This window comes from Callospermophilus lateralis, unplaced genomic scaffold (genome assembly GCF_048772815.1).
Source record: "Callospermophilus lateralis isolate mCalLat2 unplaced genomic scaffold, mCalLat2.hap1 Scaffold_2339, whole genome shotgun sequence".
Taxonomy (NCBI): Eukaryota; Metazoa; Chordata; class Mammalia; order Rodentia; family Sciuridae; genus Callospermophilus; species Callospermophilus lateralis.
The window spans coordinates 204,260-228,845 of NW_027513226.1; the positions used below are offsets into that span (position 1 = coordinate 204,260).

At 37.6% G+C, this 24,586-nt stretch overlaps 2 protein-coding genes across 2 annotated transcripts; both read right to left on the minus strand.

The window, feature by feature from the left end:
* Positions 1-10,038: 10,038 nt before the first annotated feature.
* LOC143388592 (olfactory receptor 2L13-like) lies at positions 10,039-10,977 on the minus strand. Its single transcript, XM_076842260.2, has one exon. The coding sequence runs from the start codon at positions 10,975-10,977 to the stop codon at positions 10,039-10,041; it is 939 nt and encodes a 312-aa protein (XP_076698375.2).
* An 11,265-nt stretch (positions 10,978-22,242) lies between these two features.
* On the minus strand, positions 22,243-23,181 carry LOC143640414 (olfactory receptor 2L13-like). The gene has a single exon (XM_077108241.1). It carries the CDS (start codon positions 23,179-23,181, stop codon positions 22,243-22,245), a length of 939 nt encoding a protein of 312 aa, XP_076964356.1.
* Positions 23,182-24,586: the final 1,405 nt, after the last annotated feature.

Consider the following 24,586-nt stretch of genomic DNA (forward strand, 5'->3'; position numbering starts at 1 on the left):
CTCAGTCCCAGAAATCTTAGGTGAGAGCTGTGGAGAAAGGAGTAAGAGACCTGTGTGTGTTCAGCACATAGCAGGGCCCGAAGGTGTATCCATCTCCCCTCTTCCTTCCATACCTCAAGTATGGAGGAGAATCAGACCCAGAGAAATGCATTATCTCGATTAAGGTCACAACCCTGGAGAAAAGCACATTGTGGAATTTTAAAATTTCATATCACCTCATTTTACTTTTTTTCTTTATTTGGTGCCTGGCATTGATCACAGTTCTTAACCACTATGTACATCCCCATCCCTTTTTATTTATTTATTTATTTTTTTGAGACAAGTTCTGCCTGAATTGCTTAGGGCCTTGCTAACTTGCTGAGGCTTGCTTTAAAATTGTGATCCTCTAATATTTATTTATTTATTTTTTAGTTTTCAGTGGACGTGACATCTTTGTTTGTATGTGGTGCTGAGGATTGAACCCGGGCCGCACCAATGCCAGGTGAGCATGCTACCGCTTGAGCCACATCCCCAGCCCATTGTGATCCTCTAGTATCAGTCTCTAGAGCCACTGGAATTAAGGCATGCACCTCCACACCCAGCACCTTATTTTACTTTTATGTTTACCCTTAACTTTCCCAATCTGCCATGCAATGACTTTCTCTTTGTACTGTAGAAAGTGTTTTCTTTTGAAAGGAAAACCACATCTCCACAAGGTGTCCATTAGTTAAAGCTAACACAGATCAACAGCTCAGCTAAATAATATTATTTTGTCTCATCTCATTTGAAGCTCATGAGTTTGTATTTGGAGACAAGTAAGTTTATAATTAAAGGATGCCCTGCTTAGAGTTTATTGAGTTTTTCAAAAAGGTTTAAACACCAGTGCATCCTCAGTTTTCCTTGCTAAGCAACTAGGGCCTGCCACCGAGCAGAAAGGAATTCTCAGAACATATTCATGTTCACTGCTCCAACCTCTAATCTCATCTTTGTTCATGGTCCCCTATGTTATAGCCTTGTCCTACATCTTCCTTTGCTGTTACCTTGTTCAAGTGGAAACAGTAAAACATTCCTTACTTACTCAGGTTCTACAAGGAGGACAGAAGGATGAGCTGCTGCAGTTGGTGTGCAGGACCTTCCTCCAGCAAGCCTCACATGTTCTCCTTTTGCCTCTAATTGATCCCCAGTGTCCAAGTCCACAGGGAGAGGAGCCTGGCCATTTCACCTGACTTTGCTGACTTGGAAATGAACTCAGTTCAAACTTAGAGCAAATCCACCAATCCACTCAGCTCTGCAGCTTTGACCTGCTGCCCAGGGTTAGTCTCAAGAGGGAGGAACCAGCTCTTCCAGAACAGGATGGAGAGCTGTAAAGGGTGTTAGGTAATGGTTATTGAATCTCCTCCTTTTTTATTGACAGACCTAAGGATCAACCAGATGTAGGAATCACATATGAGTCTTCTGCTGGAAAATAGCTACATTAGTTGCAGGAGCAATTACCTTCTCCAATCTGATCAGTCTCCATTATTGGATCTAATGTGACTAAGATAAATTATGCTCTGACACATACATTCTTCTGTTTGAGCAGAGGTAGATGATGGTTTTGTGATAAACCAGTCAAAAATTTTACTAACATAAAAATTTGATTTAGACAAAATGTGAAAAAATAACATTTAAATTCAGATTAAATAAATCTATCCTACCAAGTCCACCACTGAGTAGACGTCTGAGTTGGGATTAAACACTTAAAATATTAGTTCATTGAAAAATCATTAAAATAAGACTAATTGGAAGAACATTCTGAGAATGAATTTGAAGTATGCATGCCTAATGTTTGCAGAGTATTTTTTGCAGGGATGGTAATCCCTCACTATCTTATTGAGTGTCTTACTAGATATGAGGATCTCTTACTATCTTATTGAATCCAGAGACTGATAAAACAGAGAGAATAAGTTGTTTTTGGTTCTTAACTTTGACCTGGAGTGTTTTATTATATTATGAGATGACAGTATTATTTAATGAGATTGTATTCAATAAATATTAGTAAATCAAATTATGGAAATATAATGAAGTACAAAACTTTAATAAATGAGTTTCATTATTTCAAATTTCAGGAGTGCATATGTTATAAATATATACATACTTTATTTTTATTTTTTTGCTCATCTTTTACAAACACCTCCTGCCTCCTTGTGCAGAGTGGTGCCTACTGCATCTGCCTGCAGAACTCCAGCCCAGCCTATCCTCAGCCTGTTCCCAGGATTCACAGTTGACCTGGAGCAATGAAACATGGCTGCAGAAGTGTGCAAGCCATAACGACAGATCTTAGTTTTAATTAAGAACACAAATATCATATTGGTTATTTGCCATGTCACATAACATTCTTATTCTCTAAAATCTAGTCACACATGCAAAAAAACATGTGTGACTAGATTTTAGAGAATAAGAATGTTATGTGAAATGCCAGATAACCAATATGATACTTTGAAATAAATGGATTTAGTGAGAAAATACAAAGTTAAGTCAAGGAAACTCTTCCATGGTTCCTTGACTTAACTTTGAATAAGTGGATTTGGTGAGGAAGTACAATCAGAGTTCAAATTTCCTGACATTAAGTGTATCAGCCTCCTTCTTTCTGGATCCACACACTCAGCCTTTTCACCACTGACAGTGCAGGAACTGGCCCTGCTCCATCTTGGTGCACCATCATTTTCTGCAAGGAGATCATCTCTTCTGCATCTTCCCTTTCCACTTTTCTCTCAGCTGGATTAGCCTTATAAGCATGTAAACAATTTGTTAAAAAAATGTGGTGGTAGGAAATTTAATCATACTCTTCAAACTAAAGTAAAAATCAAACAACCTGAGGTAAAGTTCAGGATATTTTTTGGTTGGTAGAGATGGTAGTTGCTCCATATTGAGGTGGGTAATGTGGGTATGATGGGTATTAAGGTGGATGATGTCAGTATTATGGCCAGGGGTTCATACCAACCTGCAAGGATAAAAGGACTCCAAATTTCCATGATGGGAATGGGAGAAGACATACAAGCAAGTGTTTTCATAAGTTTGTGACACAGATGAAGGTGTAACATGGGAGGGACACAAAGTAAACTTTGTTCCTTGAACACCTTGGAATGTATGTTTAGAAACTTTACTAAGAGTTTTAAGGGAGATTATGGGGTGAAACTCAATCCACAAAGGTTGCATACTCTCTGTGAACTAGAATGACCCAACTTAGGTGTGATCTGGACATCAGAAGAATCTTTAAATGAGAGGATATTTGCTGAGGTCTTTTTAATAGTAGTTGGAACACCTGGACACCCAAACCAGTTCCCTTATGTTTATTGCTGGCAATCAATATAAGATTGAGAGCCTGTCTAGATGGACAGTCCAAGCTGAGGTTAGGTCAAACCATAGCAGCCTCTAAGACCCTCTGAAAAGGCAGCTAAACAGAAAAAAAAAACTGACAAAGAAAATACAGAAAAGGAACCAGTTTTTCCCAGTGAGGAAGAAAAGAACCCACCACCTTACACCTCTGTTCAATATAGAAGAGCTCATGTGGGTGACCCAAGCTGCTTTAAAATGGCTGGAGGGACATGTTCCACATGCAGAAGGCAACATCCAAGTCTATGCCCAAGCCCAGTTCCCTGACATAGACACAGAGTCGGACCTCAACAGAGATGAAAACTTGCACCCAACCTTACCAAGACCTATAAGACAACAAACAGGCTGCCCCCTCAGCCCCTTCATCCCCAGAGGAACAGATGATGCCCCTTCTATACCAGCTTCTTCTTCCTCTGTGATGTCCTCAGGAATCAAAGGGAGTGAAAATCAAAGGAAGTGAAACTATTGTAACATGGGATTCAAGCAAGTGACTTAAAGCTGTTTCAATGGATAAAAATTAAAATGGATAAATTACCTCAATTTGATACATTTTTACATGACAAAAAATGCCCTAATATTATTGAAACAAAATCACTATGGTTAAAATCTGCTTCCATGTGAGGTGCAGGGTCTATTTTATTAACAATACTTTATGATAGGTGTTGTTAATGTTAGAAGATTAAAACATGAGTAATGAAATAGATGCTTTGTTAGCTGTTATGACAAACAATAAAAATTATCACATTTATGTGTCAATCATTATCTCCTCTTTTTTCAAAATTTTAAATCAGAATAATTTTGGCCATCTCATGGTAGGTGAGTCATTGACAGAATATAATTAAATTTATATAATATAAAATACAGAAATTATTGTAGTTTTAGTTAATTTCAAATAACTAAATTATGCATCATGATATATGATGTTATCAGTTTAATCTGATTGTCTCAAGTTAATTTGAGATGACATTTAGAGAAATAATTTACACTTCTCAATTTTTTTCTTTTGCAAATTATGAAAGTTCATACCATAATTAAATATTAACTGCTTCATAAAGACTCAGAATTCTACTTTAATCATCTTAAAATACATTTTGGAATCCAAATTGGGAATAATTGAAGTTTATTGAAAAGTCTTGGCTTTTATATTAGGATAAAGATACATAAGATAAAAATAAATCATTTAAAAATTTTAAGTGTATAATTTTGTGCTATTAAGAGCATTCACACTGATGTACAAACCATCACTGCCATGCATCTTCAGACTTTAATCAGTTCAAACTAAAACTCATGAAAAATTTATCTCCCATTCCTTTAGCCCAGGTATCCACCACTCCAATTCCTGTCTCTCTTAATTTGACTAATCTATTTCATGACTAGTTTCTTTCACTAAGTATAATGTTTTTCCGTGTTTATCCTTATTGTGGTCTATGTCAATATTTACTTTGCTGTAATCCCAGTGAGTTTTACATTGTGTATATGTACCACATTTTGTTTAACATTCACCTCCAGATGGACATGGCACACAGATAGTTGTTTTAGCATTTCCTTTGGTTTCTTTGTGTGAATACCCAAAGATGGAAATGCTGGATCATTTATTAATTCAGGGCTAATTTTTTTTGGGGGGAATCACTATACTGTTTTCCACAGTGGCATCACCATTTCAAATTGCCACAAAACCCTGCAAAGCTTCAAGTTTTATATCTTCTTATCCAAACATATTTTCTTTTATTTTTGGATGAAACTTTCCTTAGTGAATGTGAAATGGCTTCTTTTTGTGGTTTTGATCTTCAGTTGCCTGATGAGTATAGAGGTCTGTGATTGCTTCATGCCTGTGTCATGCTTGGTGGCTAGGGAGTTTCTGTGCAAAGACACAGAGTGCCTGGCTGCTGGGAAACTTCTGTGCAAAGACACAGGATACCTGACTGCTATGGCAATGTCCTTCATGAGGATGCTCTGTGTTAGAGTCTTATCAGCCTCTTCCTTGATCTCAGGTCCACAGCTCCTGGGAATAAAGGAACATTTGTTAGACAGCGGCAATGTTTCACTGAGCCTAAACTTGCACATAACAGTAACTTTATACAGTGGAATTTCCTGAGAGCTACACAAAGCTCCTAACATTGCATATTGCAACTTAGTATGTAACTGAGGAATAAGTAACATAATGTTGCTAAGTCTGTAACATTCCTAGTAATACAAGGAACAATATGTATTAATGATGTCAATATAACTATTGATATAAATAAAGCTAGCAGCTCAGGTGAGAAGCTTTGCTTTTACCTGTGCACTTTGATTCTTTCTCCTTTTATTTTCCTTACACCTGTGACTCCCTTGGCTACAGAGGAACCATGAGCTGCTCCAAGAAGACTGTTTGCATAAAGTGGGAAGAACAAGCCAATATTACTGTGTACAAGCCTGTACATAGAGCACATGTGTGAGTCCTGCTGCTGAGCTGAACTCTGTGCTAATGCTGCCACCAGCTCAGTCCCTCAGCTTTCATGCATGCTCAGAGATGAAATGATGAAAAGCCCACATAGCATAGTACAGCTCTCACAGTGCCTTTCTAGGTGTGGGACACTGTATGTGCACAGGTCTCATGTGCCAAACAGCACTGGGAAGGAAAGAACAAAGGGGTGGAGGGGAGGGCAGTGCCAAGATATGGAGATTGATGAGAATGTGCTATGATGGGACTATCTCTCCCTTACCAATGCATATACAAAGATCCTCACCCTGCATTGATTGTTCTAAGAAGTAGAACCTGTGTACAGTGACTGTAAGGTTATGAACATAGGGACTCACACATGGAATCAGGGCCATTGAAAATTAGCTCCTAGTGAGCTTGCTCACTCTCCACCATGTGAGGACATAGAACAGAGGCACCATGTTTAACCAGGATGCAGCCCTCACCAGGCACTGCATCAGCAAGAATAGATTTACATTGCTTACGTGTTTCCTACCTTGAATGTACTAAGGTACAATCACAACTTGTGCACTAAGGTACAATCTCTGCTGTTCTTGTCAGGTGCCACCAAGCATGACACAGGCATGAAGCTATCAGAGACCTCTGTACTCATCAGGCAACTGAAGATCAAAACCACAAAAAGATACTGAATTCAGCAGAGGTTCTGCATACAGGCCCTGTTCTCATTCCATGTGGTGAATGTTGGAGGGAAGAGGAGCCTGGTCCACTGTTCTCTGACACTCTATGGCCTTGGGAAACTCATGCATCTCTCTGAACATCATTTGTTGGAAAGCAAAATGTCAGCATTGTGCCCTGTAATATCAGTAATGCCATCATTGAAACTGAGCTGGCAAATTGAACTCTTGTAACACCCATTTAAGGTAGACCTGAGATGCCAGATGAAAAACAATAAAGTCACTGCTTCAGGAATTGCCCCAGTAGGTCATGCAAACTGCTTGCTGTCTTTACAACTCTATTTTTTTTTCTTAGCATCTTTTTATGGAACTGTCAACCATGACCATAAGATTGTATTTATACAGTAGCTGGTGAACCCATCCTCAAGTGATTTCCAGTTTTCTTAATGACTTGTGCAGATTCCACTCCAAACTTCTTAAGATTATGATATGAGGTATATCTGAAAAAATCACATTTGAAACAATGCAAGAATTTTCAGAATGAAATCTAATCATTTTCAGAAATGATTAGATTAGGAAAAGTGTGACCTTATCAGTGGATTAGGCCACTAGCTAGGTGGTAACTATAGGCAGCAGAGCATGACTGAAGCAGGTAGGTTCCTCTGTGTATGCCTCTTGAGTTTTTATATTGCCCTGATGAATGCAGTGTTCTCTGTCTCTCTCTCTGTCTCTCTCTCTGTCTCTCTCTCTCTCTCTCTCTCTCTCTCTCTCTCTAGCTCTCTAGCTCTAGCTCTAGCTCTAGCTCTCTCTCCTTCTTGACTCCATGATGTGCTTCCTGGCCTTGGAGTCAGAACAATCACGTTGACTATATAGACTCAGATCTCAGAAACCATGGGTTCCAAATAATATTTTCTTCTCTGTGGTCTTGACATCAGGTCTTTTGGTCATGACAACACAAAACTGACTAAAACAGAGTTTTAGTATATGGCTCCTCCACATACTAGAATCTACTCAGTCTTTTCACCAAGATTCTGCAAGTAAATCCTATTTTTTATTTTCATATAAAATTCCTTTGTTGGAGATTCATCTGTCTATATCTAGTTTTTTTTTTTTTGCTGTTTTACTCTTTTTCACACTAATATTCCAAAGATGGGAGGCAATGATGTAATTTTCATTACAGTAACTTTTTGGCATCAGTAAACATGGACATATCCAAGGCCATCAGAAATGATCTTCTGAGATCCTTTCCTAGTAAGTCCTCTGGATCAGGTGAATTATAAAGTAGAGCCCACCCACATGCAACTAAATTCAGAAGCTCTCCTTCCCCTCAAGTCCCCGATATTCAGAGAAGAAATGTAGAAATCTGTGGTATTGCTCAGATTTTTGCAATCTGCTAGGTTCTTTATTAGCATCAACTTCTTGTAGTCTTGAATGTTGTGCAATGATGCTTCTCAGGGATACTTTTCAAATCATCTTCCTCTCAGCATCCTGGTTCCCTACACAACATGCATAACTGTGGCCATATTTAACCCAATTGCTAACCTGCAGACATTATTTTGCACTTCCTTTCATTCATTTTCCCCTTGCAACTGTTAGATGAAAGAATTATAGCACATGGTATCTGTTCAGATTATTTTTCAAGCTCACTGTTTTTAATATATTAATTTAGGAAAGTTTGATATGAGGAAAAACAGATGAGTATTTTTTTATCTTTCTCATCACAAATGTAGTTAAGCATTGTGATAACATGGAATGTAGCAGCAATTAACTTATATTATCCACCTTAATGCTATTAAGCATTTTTTCTTGCCTTTAAATCTACAGGGAAAAAAAGAACTTATGTTAAAGAGTAGATGTATAAGTATCTGAATATTGAGTACTTAAGTTATTTTAGTGGACTAAAAAGATGTATAAATGTCTCATAAGTTGGATACCGGTGTGATATTTGTGCCTTAATCTGAGTTCTTGTATTCCTTTTTCAGAACCCTAAACAATCATGAAACAATCTCACTTTTCAGCCAAATATTAAAATATTGTTTTAATTCTCCTCAAGCCCTGTAGTCACTACTATTAGTTTCTAAAGAACTTCCTAGCCACAGTTAAACTGACATTTACAATCTAATTGTAGCACCCAGGATTCTTAATTCAAGAAATAAATTAATCTCCATTGAGACAAAACAAAGAATATTCTGAAAGATATCTGGTTGCCCATTAAATCTTCAGACACACAGAGGAAGCAGGCTGGATGTGTACACCCCAAGAACAGTGCCAGAACAGGCATGAGACAGCATTATTAGAAGATGTCACCTGGTCAAACCTCACTCCAGGACTGTCAGGTCAAGGCACCTCAACACAACCCATAAGCACAGGTTTGGGGGATGTGGACAGCATATGGGATGGAGAGTTATTCCAGGAAGGAGCTGGGCATATGGTTGATGGCTCATGGAACTGACCACGCAAACAGGAAGAACAGGATACAAGGCTGCCCAGGAGATGTTTGATGTTGACACTAGTGTGCCCTGTTGGAGGCCAGGAATTACTTAGATTTTAGGGAATCAGAGACCCCATGTCCAGCTCAGATGAGCCACTGATAACAAATGTCAAGGATAATTTTGTAGTGAAAGCAAGGAACATGGCAAGTACACAATCACAGAATATGAAAAAGGCAAAGAGAGAAAACTGTGGCCTTGGTGCCTGCAGCAGAAAGAGCTTCTTTATGTATTATGTGAATAATTGTGCTTCCTAGGAGCCATTTGGATTTCAGTATCTCTACAAAAGATAAAACTAAATGTTAGAAGAATACAAACTTGTTGTTGTTGTTGTTAATTTTTTTTACTTTTTTCCCTATTGGTACTGGGGATTAAACCCAGGGTGCTTAACCACTAAGCTACATCCGCAGCCAATTTATTTATTTTTTTTTATTTTGAGACACATCTGTATAAGATTCTGAAAGCCATGGTAAGTTGATAGGGCTGCCTTTGAATGTGCAATCCTCCTGCCTCAACCTCCCAATTTGTGATTTTAGGCACCACATTCACGTGAAATACCTGTTTTAACAGTATAATTCCTTGTCCCAAGAATAACAAGCCATTTGTGATCCTGACAGAGAGGACTACTAGCCTGCCAGAAGTGCTGGGTATTTGTACACCCAGGCCCCATGTTGTTGTGGGAAAACTGAAATGTAACACAGTGAAAGCTACTAACAGGATATAACTCTAAAGACATGCAGTGCTGGAAAACATGAAATAAAAACACAGGATACAAGCACAGCAAGAGAATAATGTCAAAAATAGACATAATATTTCAATATCAGATTATAATTACTTTAAAATATTATGTGAACAAATAGCATATTGTATATTACATATAATAGGATAATATCAAATTTGTCAATATTATCACTGAGTTTTCAATTAAATATTTTAATTATTAATGTATATATAATAATATATAATTTAATAACACATTTAAACATGTTACTAGAAATCTAATTACATATGTGGAATAACATACATCTACATGACAGCAGTGCTCTAGAGAGTTCCAGTCTGCATGGAGAGTAGCCATACAGAGGAGCAGGTACGGCCGTGCTCACTTCTTCCTGGGGGAGAACATCCCACACACTCTTCCCGTGGCCCCCAGTACCTCCTTGTTCCTCAGGCTGTAGATGATGGGATTGAGCATGGGGGTAAGGATGGTGTAGAAGACGGCCATGTTCTTATCTTTTTCTGGTGAGCAGACACTCTTGGGACAGAGATAAGTGAAGGCAAAAGGAGCATAGTAAAATATCACAACAGTTAAATGTGTGAAGCACGTGGTGAAGGCCTTTCTTCTTCCCTCTTTTGAGCACATATGAAAGACAGAAAAAATGACCCGTCCATAGGACAAAGTGATTCCAAGGAAAGGAAGGAGGAAGACCAGGACTGCACTAAAAAAAATCATGTACTCATAGACCCAGGTGTCCGTACAGACAAGAAGCAACGTGTCTGGGATGTCATAGTAGAAGTGACTGATGGTCCTGGACCTGCAGTATGGAAGATGAAGAGCATACACAGTGTGGACTAGGCCATTGAGAGAACCTAGTGTCCAGGACCCCAGGATCATCTTCACACACATTCTTTTGCTCATATGTATGTGATAATGGAGGGGGTGACAGATGGCTACAAAGTGGTCATAGGCCATGGAGGCCAGGAGTAAGCCTTCAGAACTTGCCATCGTCACAAAGAAGCAGCTTTGTATACCACAGCCCAGGAAGGAGATACTTTTCTGGCCAAAGAGGAAGTTATACACCATTTTGGGGACTGTGGTAGAGATGTACATCAGGTCCATGAGGGAGAGCTGGCTGAGGAGAAAGTACATAGGGGTGTGGAGCCGGGGGGCCAAGAAGATGAGGGCAGTCATCCCTGAGTTCCCCAAACAGGTGAGAACAAACACAAAGATGATCAGGAGCAAGAGAAGTAGGCCAGTTTGGTTTAGGGGTAACAGGCTGAACAAAATGAAATCATTTGAAGTTTGGTTCCATTTCTCCATGAAAACCTAGTTCCTCAAATTCCTTGAAATTAAGAAAAAAATAAAAATTGAACATTAAACATGAATTGAAACAGTAAAAGAGAATAAAAATGAATTGCCTTTATTAGTGTTTGTTTAAAATTAATTGTTGTTTATTTTTTCAATCTGTACCTTTTTCTTGAATTGATTTTTAAGACCTGAATAGAATGTTTCTGCCAGGGTTCTCTCTGTAACCATCTCAGCACATCCTGGACACATACATGGTCTTGCAATACAAAGTCTATACCAGGCACAGGAAACCCATTGAGGTAGCTGGAGCCTTGCTGCCTGCTGACTCTTGACAGGAGCATTCCTAAGACAATGCACCAGGCTCAGCCCCAGAGGAAGCCAGGACCCTGCTTTCCAGCTCCCCAACTCAGCACTCAGGTTCACCACAGACATGGCCTGTGGGGCACAGAAGTGCCCTGTGTGCTTGAGCCTGTATCCTCAGTGACCTCACATCCTCCACACCTTTAGTCCTGCTCTTCCCACCCCACTGGCATTGCTACAGTTGAGTAAGCCAGGGTCTTCTCCTAGAGATGTACTGCTCACCTCCTAAACAGAAGCTGCTCTGCTGGTCCTAGAAGTTGGTCACCATCCAAAGCATTGTTCTAACACTGTGAAGGTATTGTGTATCCTATAAAATCCACCATGATATTATTATATTCTTTGAGTATTATCTCCTCCCTATTGAGGTTTCCAATTTCTGAAATTCTAAAAACACATGGTTTTTCTTTGTGCAAGCAAATATCACATGATAAAATGACATTAAAATAATGTACAAGACTTTCATTCTAGTTTTCACAGCAGCAAACATAACTTCTCTGGTGATGGATTTATAACACTGGTTTTGATAATGGAAACACACACTCAGAGGGTTTTTCTGTGAATTAGTATGATAATTCAACTAATGACATGTGAGAAGAAATTTTTTTTTACATAAGTTTGTAGTGTATGTGCATTAAAAAGCAGAACATGAGAACGTTTTGTGGTACTTTTCCACTACTTTTTATCCTCCAGGTTTAATTTTGTTGTTAGTACCAGGACCTGAACACACCTTATGCTCTAAGTTTATCTTCAATGGTCCCATTATTCATTTGGAGACCTATTTTTACATTTAAATTTGTAGTACAAAGAGTCTAGAGTATCATAAAAGTTTGATTTGGGTTGTTACATTAATTATCTTTTTTTTTAAGTTGAAAACTTTCATGCTGTCAGACAATGAATAAGATTATTCACTCCAGTACTCCATCTCTAATTAAATTTTAGGAACTGGGACATTGGAATTACATATTGGGGTCTATTGGCATGGATGATCAGCAACTTCCTTTATTGGGTATTTGACCTTATTTCATGTGCCAGAATTTCTTGAAAAAACACTCTCAGTTACACTAAACTTGGGAAGCACAAGGAGTGTAAGGATGATTGTCTCCCTTTGTCATTTACAGAGCCAACTGCTCAAATACTTACAGTTGAAAAAAATAACCTTCACTTGACAGAAACCAACAATATCACTGCAGCAAATGTAGGTGGCTGTATTCATTTTGCAAAAGTTACAAGAAAGCAATAGTAATTAATACAATGAGACTTAAGGTCCTTGAAAAAGAGTTACAATCAGCCCATGACCAATAAGCCAACTGTTTGGCTGAGCCTCAGCTAACTCACCCCCAACAACCACACCTGAGATCTGGGATGATGCAATTAACTGAGCACTGTGTTTAGCACAGAGCAGGTCTCCCTCCCTTTTCTTCCTTTCATACTTTAAATAGAGAAGACTCAGAAATTCAGACCTTAAATGGAGAAGACCCAGTAAAATGAAGATCACACTACTAGAGAGCAACATATTCTGAAATTTTAACAGGTTCACATCAACTGATTTTACACTTAAATTGACTCCCGTGTTTACAATTTGTTATGGCATGGATTATCCTTTGTGCAAAATAAATGTTTCCTTATGATAAGAAAACCTTGTCTCCAAAATATCTTAGTTAAAGCTAACCCAAATCAACTTAGTACAATGATAGGATTTTGACTTACACCATCTGAAATCTGGGACTGGGATTTGAGAGAAGAAGTTGGTTTTTTTACAATATTCCCACCTAATAGTCCATTGAATACTTTGAAATGTTTAAACCCCAAGCTGTGCTCACACTCTGCCAGGCTAAACAACTAGGTCCTGACACTGAGCAGCTGGCCTGTATCTCACCCAGCTCTTCTGATGTGAGGAGCCAAAGGCACCAGGAAGGAGTTCTCAGAACGCACTCAGTGCCCACTGCTCCCACCTCTAGTATTATCTTATGCTGAACTCTCAGAGCTCCTCACCTTGAGAGCTGCTTCCTTATTGCTTTGCTCAGTCATCTCCCTCTGCTCTTCCCTTGTTTCAGTAAAACAGACTCAAACATGCCACACTTACTTCTGGAGAGTGGGACAGAAGGATGAACTGCTGCCTCTGATGCAAAGAGCCTTCCTCCTTCAAGCCTTACATGTCCTTCTTCCTCTAATGGATCCCCAGGGTCCAAGCCCATGGGAGAGAAAACTTGGTCATTTCACCTGACCTTGCTCTCTTCATGGTGAACTTGGTTCAAGTGTGGGATAAATCAGCCAACTCACTCAGCTGCTGCTCTCTCCTGCTGCCCAGAATTAGTCTCAAGAGGGATAAGCTCAGTCATTTCCGAACAGGATGAGGAGCTGTAGGGGCGTTAGGTCATGTCTACGAAAACCTCCTGTTTTATAAGTTAAAACCTGAGGATCAGCAAGAAGCAGTGTTGAGCTGGGTGATATCAGGAATAGTAGTGAGAGCAATTACCTTCTACAATCTAGTCAGATTCTTAAGCAAGTTATTGGCTGTGGTGGCTGAATTAAATTATGATATGACAAAATATCTTTTTCTATATGAGGAAAGATATAAATTGACTTGTGAAAATGCGAATGAAGAGAGCAATTCTCCTAAAATAAAGGTTGACTTTGAAGTTTTGTAATAAAATGAGGATTTGGAAGCACAGTGGTTTCTACCAGGCAGCTCCAAACACTGACTAGGAGATCAAACTGGAAAAATCCCTTAACACATTTCTCTCTTGTCAATATTTTTGTTTTTAATTTTTGGTATGAGAGACTGAACCTAGTGATGCTTAAACAATGTGCCACATCCTCAGCCCTTTTTCTATGTTTTATTTTGAGACAGGCTCTCACTAGGTTGCTCTGGGCCTTGCTAAATTGCTGAGGCTGGCTTTAAACTTGTGATCCTGCTCCCTCAGCCTCCTAAGCTGCTGGAATGAAGGCATGTGCCACCAACCCTGACAGTTTTCAACTCTTTAAACAAGACCAATTGGAGGGACGTTCTGGGAACTCCATAGAAGTATGCATGCAGATGTTTGCTCCCTGTTGCATGGGTAGCAGTGACAGATGATCTTTTTCTGTCCTGGCAAACCACAGAGAAGGGTACATTTCATGTCACCTGTGGGACTTAACTGTGACCTGGCTCTCATCATATATGAAGAAACTATTCACCCTTTGACTTTCTGAGTCTGTCTTTTTCACAGAGTATGATGTTTTCTTGTTTCATCAATTTTCTCTCAAATGCCATAACTTCATTTTTCTTTATAGCTGAATAAAACTCCATAGTGAATGTATAGCACATTTCCTTTATTTACTCATCTCTTGAGAGGCACCTGAGTCGTTCTCACAATATGGACATTGTGAATTTTCCTACTATAATCACTGATGTGCCTATAGACTTATGATGAACTTCCACACAGCTTTTAAAGTGGTTTCATTAATTTGCAGTCCCATTAACAATGCATGAGTGTATTTCCCCATATCTTCACCAGCATTTATTATTACTTATATTCTTGATAATGCCCTTTCTGACTGGAGTGACATGAATTTTCATTGCTGTTTTAATTTCAATTTCCTAGATTTTTATGGATGTGGAACTTTCTTTTTGGCCATTCTATATCTACTTTTGAGAAATATCTGTTTGGTTCTTTACCCATTAATCCATTTGGTTATTTGCTTTTTGGTAAATATTTTGGATTTTAGAAGAATGGCTGGTGAATATTTTATCTCTTTTTGCAGGCTGTCCCTTCATACTTTTTTTTCTTTTTAAAATGTGTAGAACTTTTTATCTTGATGCTGTCCCACTGATTGACTGTTGCTTTTATTACTTAAGCTTTAATATTCTTGTTAAGAAAGTTAATACCTGTGCTGATGCTTTGGAGTGTTCACCCTATGTTTTATTCTACCTTTGCAAAGTTTCTGGTGTATTTCTTTGATATTTATTGCACTTTGAGTTGGTTTTTGTATAGAGTAGGGATCTAGTTTCATTCTTCTGCAAATGGACATCCAGGTTTCCCAGTCCCGTTTTGTTAAACAGTCTGTCTTTCTCCAATGCTTTTGGGAACTTTGTCAAGTATCTGATGACTTTGTTTATGTCAGTTGTCTCTGTGTCTACTATTTTATTCAACTGTTCTTCATGTCTGTTTTGAGACCAATATTATGTGAATTTTATATAGTTCTGTAGTATAATTGAAAATTTGATATTGTGACACTTCCTGCACCACTACTTTTGTGAAGGATGGTTTTGTGTACTCTGGGATTTTTATTCTTCTAAAAGAGTTTTAAGGCTATTTTCTCTTCTTCTTTGAAAAATGTCATTGTTATTTTGTTGAGGGTTCCATGGAATCTGTATATTGCATTTGGAAGTATGGCCATTTTGACCATATTAATTCTACCTATCCAAGAAGGGCAGTCTTTCCATTGTCAATGTCTTCTTGAATTTCTTTCTTTAATGTTTGTAGTTTTTATTGCAGAGATCCTTCAGCTTCTTCATTGAATTCATTCTAAAATATTTGTTTTTGAAGTTATTGTGTATAGGAAAGTGTTCCTGATTTCTTTCTCACCAGATTTGTTATCACACTATAGGAAAGGAATTTTTTATGCATTTTGTTCTTGTGTCTGGCAACTTTGCTGAATGTATTTATCAGTGTTAGAAGTCTTCTGGTGGAGTTTGAAGGGGCTTCTAGATCATGTCATCAGCAAATAGATAATATGAATTATTTCTTCCCTATTTGTATAGTCTCAGTTTCCTTGTCTTGTGTCATGTCTCCTGAAATAGATTCAAGACACATGTGGAATAGTAGATGTAACAGTGTCCATTCTTACCATGTTCCTGATTTTAGAGAAAATCCTTAATTTTTTTTTCCATTCAGTACAATGTTGGCATTGGGTTTTTCATTCATTTCCTTTAAACTGTGGAGGTAAGTAAGTATCTTGTATTCCTTTCACTGTTATGGTAACTTTTCCCACATATTCAACATTAATGAATACTGGATTTGTTGAATGCCTTTTCTGCATTTATTGAGGTGATTATGTAATAATTGTCCTTAATTCCACTTATGTGGTGGATTATACATATTGATTTGTGTGTAGAACCAAATCTGCATAACTGGGGTAACACTTGTTCATGCTGGCCTTAATGTGATTTTACATGTGATTTAGTCATATTTTATTTTATTGGGGGATTTTGCATGTATGTTTACTAAGTACATTCTTCTGAAGTTTTCTTTTCTTGATGTGTCTTTGTCTGGTTTTGGTGCCAGGGTGATACTGGCTCCATAGAATGAACTGGTAGTTTTTCCTCTCTTTCTATTTATGGAATAGTTTGAGGAGGATTTGATTATTTTAAGATTAAGGTCGGGTAGAACTACTGTGGGAACCCATCCAGTCCAGCAGTTTTGTCTTTTAAAAGGCTGTTGTTCTCTGCTTCAATCTCATTGCTTGATATTAGTCTACTTAGGTTTTCTGTATCTTTCCAGCTCAATTTAAGAAGGTCGTATGTGTCTAGGAATGTTTTCATGTCTTCAATATTTTCCAACTTCTTAGAGTATAAGTTTTCAAAATAGTTTCTGATGATCCTCTGGATTTCAGTAGTGTCTGTAGTGATATTTCTTTTTATGTTAGATTTTGTAATTGAGCCATTCCTTCTTGTTTTTAGTTAGTTTGGCTAAAAGTTCATTAATCAAAAAACCAACTCTTTCTTTCATCAACTGTTTTTTAAATCTTAATTTCATAGTTTTTGTCTCTCCCTTCAATTATTACCTGTTTTCTACTGAATTTGGTGTCGGTTTGGTCTTTTTTTAAGTACCAGAGATGTAAAGTTAGATTATTTATTTGATGTCTTTCAAACTGAATGACATGAATTTTCCCCTTAGACCTGCATTTATACTTTTGTAGAGATTTTGATAAATTGTTTCACTAATCTCATATATTGCTCTGTATTTTCTAATTTCTCACCTGATTAATTCTGCTATCCATTTATCATTCAAAGGCACATTATATAATCTCCAGGTCTTATTATAGTTTCTGAATTTAATGTATCATTGATTTTTAATTTTATTACATTAAGGTATGCTTGTGTAAACATACCATAGTGAATCTCATCACCACATACATTCACAAGACAGCAACTTTAAAACTACTTAATGAAGAAAGAAAGATCAGTGGAGTAGAGGGAAGGAAATGGAGGATTATAAGGGGGGCAAGTAGGGGAAGTACTGGTGACTGAATTAGAATAAATTATATTTATGCTTTTATAATTATGTCAAAATGAACTCTCTTGTCATGCATATCTAAAACGAATGCACACAAATAAAAACTATTTAGAATCCTTAAGAAACAAAGACAACTAAAGGAATGCACAAGCTTTTCAATCAAATAATAGCAAAAAATTCCAAACTTTAGGAATGAAATTGAAATTCAAATGCAAGGTATATTTAGAATCCTGAATCAGAAAGATTTAAAAAATCAACTTTAAAATAAAAATGCCCAAAAAATATAATAAGGATATAGTTTTAAAAGCCACAAGAGAAGAATACAGATCACATTTACAGGCAAGACAATCAGGATTTCAACTGATTTTCTTGCCCAGACAGTAAAAACAGGTGTCCAAGAAGAATATCATGCTGAGAAAAACTACCTATCAAGCTTGAAGATGAAATAAAAGTTTTCCATGACAAGAAGAAATAAAAACAATTCACAGAGACTAAGCTTGTATTCCTAAATTATATGTTGAAATATTTCATCCCAGAAATGAAAATGAAATGAAAAATAGAAATCACAACCATCCTAGGATCCAATTCTACTAGAAGAAAGTCAATTGTAAGAATCAAATCTGAATTAACCATTAGAAATAAATCAAATTGGTAGAAAATACAAATCATCTCTCTATAATAATATTGAATATAAATGGTCTAAGCATTCTAGTGGAAGACTTGGATTGGCAGAGTGGTTTTACAAGAAACAAAACAAAACAACAACAAACCACCCTCAAGAGATTCACCTTAAAGACAAAGATACCCACAGAGTGAAGGTGAAAGGGTGGAAGAGATATGTGAAGAAAACAGAACCAAAAGCAAGCAGGCATTGCTACTCATATCAAAGTAGATTTTAAGCCAAAAATGATCAGGAGATACACTTTCTGCTTATTAAAGAAATCATCCAAAGAGAAAGATTATGATTGTAAGTATTTATGATCCAAATGTTGATGTTCATATGTAGATAAAACACATCTTTTCAATATGACAAATTAAATAGACCACATAATACACTACTGGGTGACTTAACATGCTTTCTCCAATAGATAAGTTATCTAGATATAAACTAGGTAATGACTCTTCAGAACTAAAAATGCTTTTAGTCACATGAACCTAGCAGACATCTGTAGAACATTTCATTCACTGGAAACTGAATTCATTTTTTCTTGGAGGCACGTGGAACCAATTCTAAAATAGATCATAATATTGGGCATAAGTCAAGTCTTTGTTAATAATCAGCTTACATCTCAGGTAGACACTCCTACTCATGGATAAGACCATGTCTGCCAGATGAGGCTTTCCTTTTCCTTATTACATTTTGCGTAACTACTAGATGTATAAAGGAAAGTCAACATGTAAGGACCAAGAGGTGTCAGTCATTCTTAGCAAATGTTAGAGGATAATTTTAATTACATTTATTTTGGGAAAAAATTTTCAGTTTATTTTTGTGGAATGGCCTGGAATGTTTGTAAGCTGAAAGATCATGTTTTGTAGTACAGGATAAGCAATTATGTATTAATTTAATTTCAGCTGTATGTAGGAAGCTTTTTTTTCATCTTTTATTCTGAAGGACCATTTTTCTGGCCATAGCAGGTCATCCAGCCTCCAGATACCAAGAATAGAGGGTTCCCTTTGTTGCTGGCATCTCATAAGGGCCATTCGGAAGACACCAATAATGGTCACACTGAAGCTTGCAGCCCAGGGGCTGGTTCTGAGTAGTTCACATCCAGAATGGTGAAAGTAAAGTCTGTGGAGTATTAGAATCTGCACTCTAAGAGTGGAAATTATGAAAGTCCCTGAGAACAGAAATCCAGCAAAAATGGATAATTCCCAGGAACAAGGGATGGGATCAAACCTAAAGCACCCACCTACAGAGATTCAAAGGCCAGCCAAGACTAAATTCCAACAACCAGAACATCTGAATTAGAACTCTACCTCACCTCCTCTACTGGAGTACACAATTTTCTAGCAATCCCCAATCTATTTTATTCTATACTGGGAAACAGCAAGATAAGAGCTACAACTTTGGATCCTAGCCACAACAGCTGACTATGACCCAAGACTTGGACTTAACACCCCAGCCCCCAGTTAGTGAAAGGACAAAAATCCATCCTTGCCAGTGCTTTATCTGCCTTGGCAGAAACAAACCCTTTATTTCCCACTAAGTTTTTAAAATTTATTTCATATATTAAACCATTTTAAAAAATTTTTTTCAACTTAATTTAGTCTTTCTTTACTTTTTAAATTCTGCATTTGTGTGTGTGTGTGTGTGTGTGTGTGTGTGTGCTTTTGCTCTACTTCTCACAGGTTCAAGTATATCTATATACATATATATGTGTTCAAATATATGTTTGTGTATGTTTGAATAGATATGTGTATTATATAATATATATATATATATATATATATATATATATATATATATATATATATAGTGATTTTCTTTCTCTTTGATTGCTTTCTTCTTTACCCATTTACTAGGTAACCATGGTTTGATATAGGTGTGGTACAATTATTGGTGGGATTGAGTTGTAATAATGTAAACTTATTTCTGTGTTCCAAACTTGGCTTTTGTTCCTCTTACTGCACTGTCTTCACTCTATTCCCCCAGTAATAACTATTTTTTTCTGTTTTTTCTCTGCCTCTCTTTTAATATTTTATTTCTTTAAGTTATTTTTTCTCCCTTTTTAACAACCATTATCTGCTTCCTATCTCTACCCCTCCTCTGTACACTTTTCACAAATTCCAAACTTTCTTTTGCCTTCCTGCCCTATCTTCTTTACAATTAACAAACTATAATTCCAGTATCTGAAAAAATTATATAGTCTATGTAATTCCTACCCCATACATGTTGTTGGCCTTATAAATACATTGGATGATGTGGTAGATTCCTGCTGTTGAATGTCTGATCTAGTTCACAGTTTCCCATTGCTAGTGATGATGTTAAATGCTGACCTCACCATTCCTACATAGGTGGCAATTTGTATTATAGATGTCATAGTAGACACAAAACATTTATTCTAATGAACACTTTTTTGTGTCATCTCTAGCTGAGGCTCATACACAGTCATTCCTCCTACAGATGGGCACAGAGCTGTGATCAGCTTTCTGAAGGACTTATTCTGGTTCTATGTAATCTATCACCTAAAGCTTCCTGATAAAAGTGACCTGGCACCTGGTTTATTCTGAAAGGTCAGGACCCTCATGATATCTTAGGTAGAGAAGAGAAGAAGTCATTCCAAATTCTGCAAAGCACGATAAAGAGTGGTGAAGGCCTTAGAGGAAGGCATTTTTTGTGTATGTGTTAAATCTATCTTTATTAGTTCATTTCATATAGAGGCTTTAAAGTCCAATAAGATTTCTTAGAAAACTTTCTGCAAAATCAACTTTAGGAGGCTCTATTGGAAAATCCCCACCCTGTGTGCACCTGGCAGATAATCAGACAATATTTTATAACATCAGACTCACTTTATAATGGTCTTTATTCAAGAATCACTTTGGTTCAACGGAGGAGTTTGTAGGGAGAACATCTGTGCTTCAGTGAATGCTGCATGACCTGGGCTCTGCAGGACCCTCCCCCTTGGTCCCCAACTCCTACCCTAGGACCTGGTGTGCTCTTGAGTACATCTTCAAATCTCTGTGATTCAGTTACTCACAGCCCTGGGTGTGAGGCCACGTATTATGATCCCAGCGCTTGTTCTATGGCATGCTCCTTGATTGGATGCTGCAAGGACAATTGACCAGAAATTGCATTGGCGGCTGTGTGTAATCTGCTTAGCTACTGCTGGAGTATATAGACATGGTAACTGCTTCTTGCTTGATCTCTGGAGGTCTTGATTCATGACTCCAAAGCCACAAACTCCTCTACCCTGTTACATGCAAATAATTTGTCAAAGAATTCATAAAAGAGAATGGCATTATTTTATCCCCATGAAAGAATGAACATTTTTCCATATTATATTGCAAGGAGAATAATTAGAGCTGTAATAATGGTGAATTCTAGGAACCACTTCAACTTATTTATTTCTGCAAGTATTAAAACTAACTTTTACAAGGAAAACAAATGGCTATTTTTAAGAGTTTGGAGTACAATTGTTTATCCCAAGAAGAGGGAACAGAGAACAGAGAAAACAAGGCACATTAGGTCCTAAAGGAGAGAACTGCAAATTACCAAAAGGTACTAACTTTAGTTGACACTGGCCACATGTGACATTGGGACACTTGATATTTGAAAAGTTCAAGTTGCTATGGTTTATATACTTGACACAACGCTGAGAAAAATTAGAATAAAATGATATATACAAGCACAGTAATAATTCATGTAAGATATGTACAAATGATAAATATCAATAAGAGTACCAATATTGTATAAATATTACTCTATGAAACAACATACTATATATAATATAGTATAATATGAAATTAATTGATTGATAATATTCATATTAATTGTAACATTTTAACAAAATATAAATAATTATTATAGTTATATATAGTAATCAATATAACATCTAATGAATTTTAACTGATGAATATCTCAGTAGAAATCTAGTTATATGTGTGGATCATATTATACATCTAAAGGTCAGCATTGCTCTAGAGAGTTACAGTCTTCAAAAAATATAAAAGCAATGCAGAGAAGCAGGAATAGCCATTCTCATTTTTTCCTGGAGGAGAGCATCCCCCACACTCTCCTCATGGCCCCTAGCACCTCCTTGTTCCTCAGGCTGTAGACAATGGGATTGAGCATGGGGGTGAGGATGGTGTAGAAGACAGCCAGGTTCTTATCTTCTGTTGGTGAGCGGACATTCTTGGGCCGGAGATAAGTGTAGACAAAAGGAGCATAGTAAAATGTCACCACGGTTAAATGTGTGGAGCAGGTGGTGAAGGCCTTTCTTCTTCCCTCTTTTGAGCGCATGTGGAAGACAGCAAAAAGGACCCGTCCATAGGAGGCCGTGATGCCAAGGAAAGGAAGGAGGAGAAATAGGCCTGTACTTAAAAACCGAATGTACTCAAAGATCCAGGTGTCCATACAGACCAGAGGCATCATGGATGGGACCTCACAGAAGAAATGATTGATGGCCCTAGACCTGCAATAAGGAAGATGAAGGGTATAGGTGGTATATGCCAGAGAGTGAATGGACCCCAGTATCCAGGTTCCTGTGATCATCTTCAAACACTTTCTTTTACTCATGCGGACAGGATAGTGGAGGGGGTGGCAGATGGCCACAAAGCGGTCATAGGCCATAGAGGCCAGGAGTAAGCCTTCAGAACAGGCAATGGTTATAAAGAAGAACATTTGCACACCACAGCCCAGGAAAGAGATGCTCCTCTGGCCAGAGAGGAAGTTGTATGCCATCTTAGGGACAATGGAGGAGATGTACATCAGGTCCATGAGGGAGAGCTGGCTGAGGAGAAAGTACATGGGGGTGTGGAGCCTGGGGTCCAAGAAGATGAGGGCAGTTATTCCGGAGTTCCCCATCAAGGCAAGAACAAATGCAAATATAATAAGGAACAAAAGAAGAAGGCCAGTTTGGTTTGGGGGTAATAGCCCCAACAACATAAAATCCTTTGAAGTTTGGTTCCATTTCTCCATGAAAACACACTCCTTTAATTTCTTTGAAATGTAAACAAAATAAGAACTTAGCCTGAAATAAAACAGAAAAGGAAAAGAAAAAGAAATCATCTTTATTAGTGTTTGTAAAGAAGGGATTAATTTTTCTCCAACAGTGTAGCTTTTGTTGAATTGATTTTGAGACCTAAACTTAGTGTTCCAGTCCCAGTTCTCTCAGGTAACCATCTCAGCAAGTCATAGAGAGATGTATATCTTATGTCTTAAGATATAAACTCGAGTACCATTTGTGTCAAACCCAGTGAGGTAGCTGGAGCCTTCCTGCCTGCTGACTCCTAGCAGGAGCATTCCTAGGACTATGCACCAGGCTCAGCCCCGAGGAAGCCAGGATCCTGCTTTCCAAGCTCCCCAACTCAGCACTCAGGTTCACCACAGACATGGCCTGTGGGGCACAGAAGTGCCCTGTGTGCTTGAGTCTGCATCCTCAGTGACCTCGCCTCCTCCACACCTTTAGTGCCTGCTCTCCCCTCCCCACTGGCACTGCTGCAGCTGAGTAAGCCAGGGTCTTCTCCCAGAGCTGTGCTGCTCACCTCCTAAACAGAAGCTGCTCTGATGGCCCTTAAAATGGGTCACCACCCAAAAGCCTTGTTCTTCAACATAATTTTTTTTGTGTGTCCTGTAAGATCTACCATAATTATAATGTGCTCTCTGATAGTTTCTCTTTCCTCCATATTTCTACTTGCTTATCCCCTATGAATTCTAAATCAATCATAGAAATTCATGCATATGTTTTCTTTTCTTCATATAAGAAATAATACATGATAAAAGTGACAGATCAAATAATGTGCAAAGTAGTTTTCCCCAGTTTTTTTTAACATGCAGAATTTAATTTGACTTATTTATACAAACATGGAGTGCATCTTTTTCTAATTAAGATTCCAGTCTTATGGTTGTACATCTTGTGGACTTTCACTATGGTATATTCATATGTGAACATAGCAGCCTTAGGCCAGATTCATTCCACATCTTTCCTATTCCTTTCTTTCTACCTTGACTTGGTTCACTTTTGTCTAAGGCACCAAACTTCTATTCTTCCTCTGCCCCCTTGCTGTGAGTTAGTATTTGCATACAGAGAGTACATCTGTTCCAGGGATTGCCTTATTTCACTTAGCACAATATCTCCACTTCCATCCATTTACTGGCAAAACTCACCATTTTTTTTCAGAGCACCATTTAGAATCTGCACGGTAGAGAAAAATATAGCATGACTATAGATAAGGGAGACACACACTCAGATATTCTTGTTTCTATAGGAATCTTGGATGTACCGGCTTTGTTTACTAGTCTTCTTATTATATCACTTATTATAATGTATTCATAGCCCAAATTCTGTAAATTCAGGCATTAATGACATCATTTTAAAAATATG

Coding starts and splice junctions, on each gene's coding strand:
- LOC143640414 (XM_077108241.1), bottom strand. CDS start 23,181: ATGGAGAAATGGAACCAAACTTCAAAGGATTTTATGTTGTTGGGGCTA.
- LOC143388592 (XM_076842260.2), bottom strand. CDS start 10,977: ATGGAGAAATGGAACCAAACTTCAAATGATTTCATTTTGTTCAGCCTG.